The sequence below is a fragment of the Scomber japonicus genome, chromosome 19 (genome assembly GCF_027409825.1).
Source record: "Scomber japonicus isolate fScoJap1 chromosome 19, fScoJap1.pri, whole genome shotgun sequence".
Classification (NCBI taxonomy): Eukaryota; Metazoa; Chordata; class Actinopteri; order Scombriformes; family Scombridae; genus Scomber; species Scomber japonicus.
In genome coordinates, this window is record NC_070596.1 from 28,972,049 (window position 1) to 28,984,435 (window position 12,387).

The following is a 12,387-nucleotide window of genomic DNA, read 5'->3' on the forward strand; positions in this document are numbered from 1 at the left end:
TCACCACCACCATCACCCATCCTCATCATCATCACCATCACCTTCATCATCATCATCACCATCATCACCACCACCATCATCATCGCAACCATTATTACCATCAGCATCACCATCATCATCAGTTTCATCTACATCATCATCATCATCATTACCATCATCATCACCACCACCACCATCATCACCACCTTCATCCTCATCACCATCATCATCACCACATCACCTTTATCATCACCACCATCATCATCACCTTCATCATCACCATCACCACCACCATCATCCTCATCACCATCACCATCATCACCATCAATATCAACATCACCACCATCATCATCACCTTCATCACCATCATCATCATCACCACCATCATCCTCATCACCATCACCTTCATCACCATCATCCCCACCATCATCTTCATCGTCATCACCACCACCATCATCACCACCATCTCCCTCATCATCACCACCATCACCCATCATCCGCATCACCCATCCTCTTTCATCATCCTCACCCTCATCACCTTCATCATCATCACCATCTTCACCACCATCACCTTTATCATCATCACCATCACCACCATCATCATCATCACCACCATCATCATCACCTCATCCTCATCCTCATCCTCGCTGCTCACCACTGATGTTCTCTGAGGTAGTGCCAGCCTGTTTGAGCAGTGTGTGTGTGAAGGCTTGGCACGCTGTGGTCTTTCCGGTGCCGCTGCGTCCCACCGCACACACGCTGTGGTCTCTACGGGAGCCCACCATGGACACATACACACGTTTCACCAGAGCTGCCAGAGCCGGAGGAGCGTCCCACAACGAGTCCCCCCGCCGCGACTTTGGAGTCTAACAGAGGAGAAGAAGAAGAAGAAGGAGGAGGATGATGATGAATACTTTCTGTCTTTTTAATCTATTTTAACCTAGTTTACCTAGGAAGGTAGGAAAGGAGGAAGGAATGGTGGAAGGAAGGAAGGTAGGAAAGGAGGAAAGGAAAGAGGGAAGGGAGGATGGAATGAGGGAAGGAAGGAAGGAAGGTAGGAAAGGAGGAAAGGAAAGAAGGAAGGGAGGAAGGAATGAGGGAAGGAAGGAAGGAAGGTAGGAAAGGAGGAAAGGAAAGAGGGAAGGGAGGAAGGAATGGTGGAAGGAAGGAAGGTAGGAAAGGAGGAAAGGAAAGAGGGAAGGGAGGAAGGAATGAGGGAAGGAAGGAAGGAAGTAAGGTAGGAAAGGAGGAAGGAATGATGGAAGGAAGGAAGGTAGGAAAGGAGGAAAGGAAAGAAAGAAGGGAGGGAGGGAGGAAAGGGGGAAGGAAGAAGGAAGGAAGGAAGGAGGGAAGGAAGGTAGGAAAGGAGGAAGGAATGATGGAAGGAAGGAAGGTAGGAAAGGAGGAAAGGAAAGAAAGAAGGGAGGGAGGGAGGGAGGGAGGAAGGAAGGTAGGAAAGGAGGAAGGAAGGAAGGAAGGAAGGAATAGGAAAGGAGGAAATGAAAGGAGGGAGGGAGGAAGGTTGGAAGGAAGGAAGGAAGGAGGGAAGGAAGGTAGGAAAGGAGGAACAAATGATGGAAGGAAGGAGGGAAGGAAGGTAAGAAAGGAGGAAGGAATGAGGGAAGAACGAAGGGAGGGAGGGAGGAAGAAAGGAAAAGAGGAAAGAAGGAAAGAAGGAAGGAAAGGAGGAAGGGAGGACGGTAGGAGGGAGGGAAGAAGGCATTTCTTGTATGAACAGTGCCATACAAATAAAATAATATATAATATCTAGTTTATATATATCTGTAGGGTGACTTATTAAAAAGAGAGACACTGACCCTTACATAATAAATCTAAATATGCACATTTTTTAACCCAAATCAGCTTTAATTGTGTCTTGGGAATCTTACTTTTCACTGTTTTCTACTAATCTGACAGTGAACATGAACATTTAATGAAGCGGGCTGTTCTCGTCACCTTGCTGCGAGACTCTAGCGGAGGCCAGAAGTTCACCAGGTTGGGTCCAGCGAGCGTGAGCGGCATGTTGGCTTTAACTCGACTGGTCAGCGTGTGCAGGACGCCGCACTCGTTGACGCTCTGTAGGTCGCTCAGATCCTCACACAGGTCCTGCTCTGTGGGGTTAACCTGTGGGGGGGGGGGGGGCAGAAGGAGAGGGGGGGGGGGGAGAGAGGACGTCAGAGGGGGTTAAAAACAGACAGCGAGGTATTTAACCCTTTATTGGGCAAATATTTATATTTGGTAACTTCTGTAAATATCCCAGAATATCCTTCCTACCTTCCATCCTTCCTTTCGTCCTTTCCTTCCTCCCTGCCTTCTTTCTTACTTTCCTCTTTTCCTTTCACCCTCCCTCGTTCCTTATTTCCTCCGTCCTTCCTTCCTTCCTTTCCTTCCTTCCATCTGTCCTTCCTCCCTCCCTCCTTCTCTCCTTCCTTCCTCCGTCCTTCCTTCCTTCCTCCTTTCATTCCTTCCTCCCTTCCTTCCTTTCCTTCCATCTGTTCTTCCTCCCTCAATCCTTCTCTCCTCCAGTCCTTCTTTCCTTCCTCCATCCCCCTTTCTTCTTCCTTCCTTCCTTCTTTCTTCCCTTCCTCCCTCCCTCCTTCTCTCTTTCTTTCCTCCCCCCTACCTTCCTCCTTTCCTTCTTTCCTCCGTCCTTCCTCCTTCCTTCCTTCCTTCCTCCCTTCCTTTCAATGAGTGTCCTATAAAGGGTTAAAGGGGAACAGAGCTGACCTACCTTCTCTATTTCATACTGTGTGACGTCATGCAGCGAGCCGTCTGTTTCCAGGCGGACTCTCACTCGGCCTTCTGGGAGATCAGGTGTTCCTTCATCTGGCTTCAGCTGAGTGGCTGAAACGAGGGCAAAGCAACCAATCAGGGGGCAGTTAGTGACCTTACAAATACACAGCTCCATATGAGTTTTATGTTTAAAGTGTGCAGAATGAGACTGAGCACTTATGGTCAAGGTTAGGTTGTGATGTCAGTAACTACATAGGCCTTTAAAATACATAAAACTCAACAATAAAATAGACATGAAACTGCATTTAAATAAAGTACTATACGGCTAATTGTGCTTTAAAACCGGTTTGTTTGAGTTTAAAATATTCCCATGACCCGTATACACACACACACACACACACACACACACACACACACACACACACACACAGACACACAGACACACACAGACACACACAGACAGACACACACAGACAGACACACACACACACACACAGACACACAGACACACACAGACACACACACACAGACACACACACACACACACACACACACACACACACACACACACACACACAGACACACAGACACACACAGAGACACACAGACACACAGACACACACACACACACACACACACACAGACACACAGACACACACAGACACACACACACACACACACACACACAGACAGACACAGACACACACACAGACAGACACACACACACACACACACACACACACACACACACGTATATAAACTGAAACATTAACATTTTGCAGGTTTATTTTATTTTTTATGCATTAATGGCCGTACAATTTTAAGATTTCAAACATTAGGATGAGTGTTAGTATGTTAGTATGTATATATGTATATATATATATATGTAAGTGTAACAGTCGACATATCTGACACTGTACACTTCAAACAGAAATCAACTAAATCCCAAATGACTGTAGATGCCAAAATTATTAGACTAAATAACTGAATAATGCCAGAGAGCTTAGCATAATGTGATATCTCTCTCTTTCACTGTAAACTGCATGAATACTGATAATATTCCATGTCACTTTTTATCTATTTTATATATTATATTTATTTTCATATTTATTTATTTGCAGGATTGGCACTTTTTTTTTTTTTTTTAAACTTAACTTTAGTTTATCCATTTATTCAAACACGTTAAAATAACAGAATAAAATCTAAAAAGGCATGTCACTTTCTTATCTTTAATTTATTTTTAATTGCAGTATTGGTACTTCAACAAACTTTATAAAGATAAAGAACAATCTAATTATATATTTAGAGCAGATTAAGAGTCATTTTGACCAATAAAATAGATGTTTTTTGCTCTAATATGTTAAAACTTTGATCCTCCATATATCAAAACCACTCAGATTGCAGATAAATCAAAGGTCATGCTCTATTAAACATGGATAGCACACCTACATGCACATTGTTATTACCCTTAAAATGAGTCTCAGTGAAAGGCTGTGAGTACGTTCTCTCTCTATAACTGTGTATTTGTGTGATCCCTGCGTGTAACCGTGCAGATCAGAGGTGGTGTGTGTGCAAACAGAGCGAGGGTCTAACAGGATTAGAGCTGAGCTGTTCATAGCTGCAGCAGATGGATCCAAACACATTCAGTCTGTTTAGCTAATATCTAACATGAAATATAAGTAAAGGAACAGAATAGAAGATTACTAGAGATTGAGTCTGGATTAAAGGAGGAATCTACACTAATCCTGACACACGTTATACCCAAAATCAGCCGCTCGTACAAACACATGCAAAGAGTCACAAACATCTCACCGAGGTTGAAACCGTCCTTATGAGCGTACCACACAGTTCCAGCTTCGTACCAAACATCCTTCACCTGAGAGACAAACAGAGAAAGAAGGGAAGAAGGAAGGAAGGAAGGAAGGAAGGAAGGAAGGAAGGAAGGAAGGAAGGAAGGAAGGAAGGAAGGAAGGGAAGAAGGACAGATGGAAGGAAGGAATGAAAAGAAGACAGGGAGGAAGAAAGGTAGGATTAGTTGGGGAAGGAAACCACCTCTCAGTATCACAGCAGAAGGAAGAAAGGAAGGAAAGACAGATGGAAGGAAGAGAAGAGAAGACGAAAAGGAAGGAAGGAAAGAAGGAAGGAAGGAAGGAAGGAAGGAAGGAAGGAAGGAAGAAAGGAAAAGAAGACAGGGAGGAAGGTAGGAAGAAAGGTAGGAAGGACAGAAGGAACGAAGGAACGAAGGACAGACGGAAGGAAGGAAGAAAGGAAGGAAGGACAGATGGAAGGAAGGAAGAAAGGTAGGAAGGACAGACGGAAAGAAGGAAGAAAGGTAGGAAGGACAGATGGAAGGACGGAAGAAAGGTAGAAAGGACAGACGGAAGGAAGGAAGAAAGGTAGAAAGGACAGACGGAAGGAAGGAAGGGAGGAAGAAAGGTAGGAAGGACAGACGGAAGGAAGGAAGAAAGGTAGAAAGGACAGACGGAAGGAAGGAAGGGAGGAAGAAAGGTAGAAAGGACAGATGGAATGAAGAGAAGAGAAGGAAGGAAGGAAGGACAGACGGAAGGAAGGAAGGAAAAGACGTAAAAGGAAACTGGACTCCAACTTGGACCTCTCGGCGGGCCGCTTCTGGCCCACGGGCCGCATGTTTAACCCCCCTGGTGTATAAAGTATAAAGTAATGTACGTGTTGAATGCAGTATATACGTACCTCTCTTCTGTCTTGCTCTGTCACCGTCGTGTCTGCTTGTCTTCCCTCCGGCTCCTGCCTCCTCTCCATCTCTTCATCTTTCATCTTCACCTGCTCCACTTTCTCTATCCTCTCTTTCTTCTGCTCGGCCCGCGGCGCTTTCTTGCTCTCCTTCTTGCTCTCCCTCGTCTCCTGCTGCTGCTGCTCCGGCGTTACGGCGGTCCGCGTGGCTTCCTGTTTGCCGGCGGGTTCGGGGCTGACGAAGTACCTCAGAGGCGACGACGTTTGGTCCGACTGGGACGAAGAGCTGCGGCCCTGCCTGCTGTCGCCCGTCAGCTTCTCGGCTCGGAGGGACATCTCGGCCTCGAGGATCGGAGGAGTCTGGTCTGGAACGAGGAACTGCTGGACCAGGTTGTCGCTCAGTTTGCTGGGCTGCAAAGGGAGGGGGCAGGGGGGGGGGGTAAGACAAGAATGGGTACGGTCCTCTAAGGGAACAGTTCGACATTTTGGGAAGTATGCTTATTTGTTTTCTTGCTGAGAGTCAGGAGAGAACATTGATGCTACTCTGATGACTATAGCTAGCAGTCAGTGTTGTATTAATGTCTATTTCTCACTCGATACCTTAAAGTCTGTGTAAAGTAAGAATAAATGTGTGTTCTGAGTTTGACATACCACAGAAAAGTGTGTTGTTAACCACCCTGCCAAATTTGAATGATTAAAAAAAATCGCCAAATATATGAAATTAGGCTTCAAAGTTGTGTAAAACTTTCTTTCTCTGCTCCCAAACGCTGTGGGCGTGGCCGCCGAGTCCGCTGAAGCCCGGCCCCCTACCAAATGTCATCTGTCAATCAAAGTCACCACCTCTACCAGAAACATGGACGCTACGTCTGAGAGCTTCCTGCTGCTAAGTCATCTGCTAGCTCAGCTGCTAGCTCGGCGGCTAACTCAGCTAACTGGCTAACTGTAGACTGTAGTAGTAGTAGTGTGTGCTGAATGTATTTATACCTCTACAGCAGCAGGGGCGGGTTTATGCTAATCACTAAATCCTGAACACAGAAATCTTGAAACACAGTGTGTGAAGCCTAGCTCCACAATCTTCCGAATAAATAGTGCGAAACTGTTTCCTTTAATACTCCAGAAACACGCCCCTCCAACTCGGACAGTCTAGCTAGATTGCACTAAACAGGACAGGTATCGTAATCAAGTAACATTTCACTTACAATGAAATAGTCCAAGAATAGTCCAACTCCCTACATAGCGAACATCGAAGCTACTATAAGCCTTCAAATCATATTAATGAGGCAATAATTCCCCAAAATGACCACCAGCACATTTATTAGAGGGCCTGAATCTAGAGATTGAGACCAGAATGACTCTTTAAAAACAGTGATTGATGCTTTTTGAATGGAAGTCAGTTGGAGTATCTAGCAGCCTCTTGACCCCAAAGTATCTTTACCCTTGAGCAACATTTTACATTTTCCAAAAGGCATCGCTAAGGTGTAGAGATATAAGAGTTTAAAGGCCTCACATGCTTCTTATTCATTGTCTGGACTGGATGAGGTAAGGTTGGGTTTGTGTGTCTGACTTCCTCTCATACTCCAGTTCTGTTCTGTTTTTTTCTGAAGAAAGAGATTTTAATGAAACTTGAATGCTGGGTGAGGTTGGCGAGGTCTTGCATCAGTTTGGGTTCACCATGGCAACAGCTGGAGGAAGCAGCAGGTCTAGGCTCTATTATGCTTTGGATCGTTAGAGTCTGATAATCCTCCATTTAGTCCATTCCACCAAAATCTCTTTAAAGGGTCCAGTCCCCTCACTCTAACCCAGACTTGTTAACTCTATGAGCCCTAACCTCAACCACAAAGGGGGGGGGGCAAACTTCCTGTAGATCTGAGGCCTGCTCTCCTTTAAATCAGGGCTAAAAACTTTATTGGTTACTGCCGTGTTCTCTTAACCTTTGTGTCGTCCTCCCCATCTGTTTTGGGTTGACTGTTCCTTCCTTCCTTCCTTCATTCCTTCTTTCCTCCCTCCCTCCTTCCTTCTTTCCTCCCTTCCTTCCTCCCTTCCATGTTTCCTCCTTCCTTCTTTCCTTCCTCCTGTCCTTCCTTCCTTCCTCCCTCCCTCCCCCCTTCCTTCATTCCTTCCTCTCTCCCTTCTTCCTCCCTTCCTTCTTTCCTTCCTCCTTTCCTTCCTTCTTCCTTCCCTTCCTTTCTCCCTCCTTCTCCCTTCCTTCCCTGGTTTGGACACATTCAGGCTAGCAGTTTCCCTTTGTTTCCAGTCTTTATGCTAAGCTAAGCTAACTGGCTGTATGACAGTCGCATCAATCTTCTTCTCTCTTTAGCTCTCTGCAACAAATCGAGTAAACATATTCCCCAAAAATGTCAAACTTTTATTTTCTTTAAGTAGCTTTAATAACTGACCTGAACTGACACGAATGAAAAACCACTCACTGCCTTGTCGTCCTTGACCTCCGGCTCTTTAGTTTTGGTCTCCTTCTCCGAATCTCTCACCAGCTGTTTGAGGAATCCTCCGGGCAGAGCTGACAGAGGCGGAGGAGGCTCGGCCGTAGCCACCGGAGTATTCTCCTCCTTTATCTGTAGTTTCAATCAACGCAAGGAACAATTAGACAGAAAACAGCAAGTCACTGTGGGATCCAGACGTAGACGTACAACATCACACGAGCATTTAGTGGAATCAATATTTCCTCATGAATGTAAAAAATCTAACATATAAAAGTTAATTTAACATTCAAAAATTCAACTTTTTTTAGTTCAATGCTATCACAGACACAACTCTTACTCTGTAATGAGTTCTTGTGTCTTGAAGTCTTTAGACTGAATATAATGAGCTGAATGAATGAACGGCTCAAAGTTCACCAAACTCATTAAATTAAAGTTTGTGCAGAGACATGATCAGCATATTAAACGTGTTTCTCAGCTTATTAAAACAAGAAGAAATAAAAGAAGAAGAAGAAGACAGGATGGAAAGATGTTAAAATAAGTCATGGTTGTTTCTTTTTATATCAATTAAACAATGCAAAGTAGCTGAATTCAGTCTCAACTTCATTTTATAATTATAATATAAGTGTTGCACATTATCTCTACTGTGCAATAAATGCTGCAATAAGTTGTTATCAAATCAAATTAAGATAAAATATGAATGAAAATCAAACTTAATCTCAATATATTAATCATTTCAAACAACTACCTGAGCAGCTCAATAAGTTAACAAATCTAAATCTGCTAATAAAGGTTTATATAACATGCAATATTTAGTCAAGATAACGTTTGGCAGCATTAATGCAGCTTTTAACTCAAATATTGAAGTTATATTTGACAGCACACTGTTCATATTTAATCAGATTCGTATTTAAGAAGCATCCAAATCATGCAAGTTTTCCACATTTGCAAACATTCACAACACATTAAAGGTGCAGTTTGTAGAATTTAGTGTTACCTAGCAACAAGATTTAATATAATATCCATGTAAGTGTGTTTTAATTAGTGTTTAACCCTCCTGTTGTGCTCCCGGGTCAAATTGACCCATCTGTTTCGACTCTTCCTTCCTTCCCTTCTTTCCTCCCTCCCTCCTTTCCTTCCTCCTTTCCCCCTCCTTTCTTCCTTCCTTCCTTCCTCCCTCCCTCCTACCTTCTTTCCTTCCTCCGTCCTTCCTTCCTCCCTTCCTTCTCTCCTCTGTCCTTCTTTCCTTCCTTCCTCCCACCCTCCTACCTTATTTCCTCCCACCCTCCTACCTTCCTTCTTTACTTACTTCTTTCCTCCGTCCTTCCTTCCTTCCTTCCTTCCTTATTTCCTTTCCTCCCTTCCTTCCTTCCTCCATCCCCCTTTCTTCCTTCCCTCCTTCCTCCCTCCCTCCTTTCCTTGTTTCCTTGACTCGAACACAACAGGAGGGTTAATCACCTGAAAATAAGACTCATTGTGTTTTTGTGACCTTAGAATGAGTCTTTATATCTATATAAGGAGGCGGGTCCTCTTCCACTGAGGCTGCCATGTTTCTACAGAAGCCCAGAAGGGACAAACTTAACAGTAACTCGAGAGGGAGGAGCTTTAACTCTGATAGTTGCCGTCACTTTTTATTCCAAATTCTGGAAAACTTGAGAAAACTCTAAATCAATCTTAACCCTCCTGTTGTCCTCAGGTCAAGGAAGAAAGGAAGGAAGGAAGGAAAGAAGGGAGGGAGGAGGGAGGGAGGACGGAAGGAAGGAAGGAAGAAAGGAAAGAAGGAAGGGAGGAGGGAGGACAGAAGGAAGGAAGGAAGAAAGGAAAGAAGGAAGGGAGGAGGGAGGACAGAAGGAAGGAAGGAATGAATGAGGAAGGAAGGACAGAAGGAATGAGGAAGGAAGGACGGAAGGAAGGAAGGACGTACGGAAGGACAGACAGATGGAAAAAAGGAGGGAAGGAGAGAAGGAAGGGATGAAGGAAAGGAGGAAGTGAGGAAGGAAGGAAGGAAGGAGGGAGGGAAGGAGGGAGGAAGAAAGGGAGGAAGGACGGACGGAAGGACGGACGGAAGGACGGACAGACGGAAGGAAGGAAGGAGAGAGGGAAGGGATGAAGGAAAGGAGGAAGTGAGGAAGGAAAGAAGGTAGGAAGGAATGAGGAAGGAAGGACAGACAGAGAGAATGAAGGATGGAGGAAAAGAGGAAGGAAGAAAGGAGAGAAGGAAGGGATGAAGGAAAGTGAGGAAGGAAGGGAGGAAGGGAGGAAAGAAGGAACAGTCAAAAGAGACGGGGTCAATTTGACCCGTGAGGACGTCAGGAGGGTTAAGTGACGGTGCTAACAGGCTGATGTTGAACCACAGATCTCCGTGTGCACATTCTCGTCTATATTTAGGGTTAGAGAGCGAGAGCAGGACGACGGGTTCAATGAAGGACAGACAGTAGAGCGTCTGCAGCTCATAAAGGTTTATTACACTGAATGTTTCATCTCTCAGTACGAAGGAAAAGAAGCAAGGAGAGGAAGCAAGGAAGGAAGGATGGAAGGGAGGAAGAAGGGAGGAAGGAAGGAAGGAAGGGAGGGAGGAAGAAGGAAAGAAGAAAGGAAGGAAGGAAGGAAAGAAGCAAGGAGAGGAAGGAAGGAAGGAAGGGAGGAAGGGAGGAAGGGAGGAAGAAGGCAAGAAGAAAGGAAGGAAGGAAGGAAGGGAGAAAGGGAGGAAGAAAGGAGGAAAGGGGGAGGAAGGAAGGAAGGAAGGAAGGGAGGAAGAAGAAAAGAAGAAAAGAAGGAAGGAAGGAAGGGAGGAAGAAGAGAGGAAAGGAGGGAGGAAGGAAGGAAGGAAGGAAGGGAGGAAGAAAGGAAGGAAGGAAGGAAGGGAGGAAGGAAGGGAGGAAGAAAGGAAGGAAGGAAGGAAGGGAGGAAGGAAGGGAGGAAAGAAGCAAGGAAGGAAGGATGGAAGGGAGGAAGAAGGAATGAAGATAGGAAGGGAGGAATGAATGATGGAAGGGAGGAAGGAAGGAAAGAATCAGGGAAGGAAGGATGGAAGGGAGGAAGAAGGAAGGAAAGGAGGGAGGAAGGGAGGAAGAAGGGAGGAAAGGAGGGAGGAAGGAAGGAAGGAAGGAAGGAAGGGAGGAAGAAGGGAGGAAAAGCTCATAAAGGTTTATTACACTGAATGTTTCATTTATCACTGTAATGTTTCATCTCTCAGTACGATGCTTTAATAAAGGAAGGAAGGAAGGAAGGAAGGATGGAAGAGAGGAAGAAGGAAAGAAGAAAGGAAGGAAGGAAGGGAGGAAGGAAGGAAAGAAGCAAGGAGAGGAAGGAAGGAAGGAAGGGAGGAAGAAGGCAAGAAGAAAGGAAGGAAGGAAGAAAGGAAGGAAGGATGGAAGGGAGGAAGAAGGAATGGAAGCAAGGAAGGGAGGATGGAAGGGAGGAAGAAGGAAAGAAGAAAGGAAGGGAGAAAGGGAGGAAGAAGGGATGAATGAATGATGGAAGGAAGGAAGGAAGGGAGGAAGAAGGAATGAAGAAAGGAAAGAAGGAAGGAAGGAAGGAAGGAAGGAAGGAAGGGAGGAAGGAAGGAAAGAAGCAAGGAGAGGAAGCAAGGAAGGAAGGGAGGAAGAAGGAATGAAGAAAGGAAAGAAGAAAGGAAGGAAGGAAGGAAGAAGGGATGAATGAATGATGGAAGGAAGGAAGGAAGGAATGATGGAAGGAAGGGAGGAAGGAAGGAAGAAAGGAAGGAGGGAACTCTCTATTACAGCTCATAAAGGTTTATTACACTGAATGTTTCATTTATCACTGTAATGTTTCATCTCTCAGTATTAATGTGAATGTTATTAGTTTATCCATCTCTGCCTCCTGCAACATCCTTCCCTCCTTCTTTCCTCCCTTCCTTCCTTTCCACCCTTCCTTCCTCCCTCCCTCCTTTCCTTCTCTCCCTCCCTCCCTACCTTTTTTCCTCCCTCCTTCCTTCCTACCTTCCTTCTTTCCTCCGTCCTTCCTTCCTTCTTTCCTCCATCCTTCCTTCCTTCCTTTCCACCCTTCCTTCCTCTCTCCTTTCCTTCCTTCTTTCCTCCCTCTTTTCATCCCTCTTTCCTTCCTTCCCTTCCTTCTTCCTTCCTTCTGTCCTTCCCTTCCTTCCTCTCTTTCCTCCCTTCCTTCCTTCCTTCCTCCTTCTCTCTTTCTTTCCTCCCCCCTACCTTCCTCCCTTCCTTCTTTCCTTCTGTTCTTTCTCCTCTTCCTCCTTTCTTTCTTTTCTTTCTCCTTTTTCTTTCTTTGTCTTTCTCTTCTTACTCATTAATCTTTCTTTCTTTCCTTCTTTCTTTCCTCCTTTCTTCTCCCTCTTCCTCTTCTTCCTTTATCTGTCTTCCTAGGTGGATAAAATATTAAATATCTATCATTCTTTTGTGGTTACACCATTTGACATTTTCAGGAGCATTCAGTCTTACTTTTGCTAAAAAAAATGGTGCAAATATCATTTCAAATGATATAAAACCAACAAAAATACTAAATGTACATTATAACAAACCTGATGCTGCTTTTAAAA

General features: G+C 44.8%; 1 protein-coding gene across 1 annotated transcript in view; it reads right to left on the reverse strand.

Moving 5' to 3' along the window:
- The window catches only part of LOC128379913 (unconventional myosin-XVIIIb), a 120,453-nt gene extending 112,371 nt beyond the window's left edge, over positions 1–8,082 (reverse strand). The window contains 7 exon segments of the mRNA XM_053339552.1: positions 635–845; positions 1,936–2,103; positions 2,711–2,823; positions 4,525–4,588; positions 5,422–5,832; positions 7,848–7,991; positions 8,077–8,082. Coding sequence (XP_053195527.1) covers positions 635–845; positions 1,936–2,103; positions 2,711–2,823; positions 4,525–4,588; positions 5,422–5,832; positions 7,848–7,991; positions 8,077–8,082 — 1,117 coding nt within the window.
- Between the last annotated feature and the right edge of the window lie 4,305 nt (positions 8,083–12,387).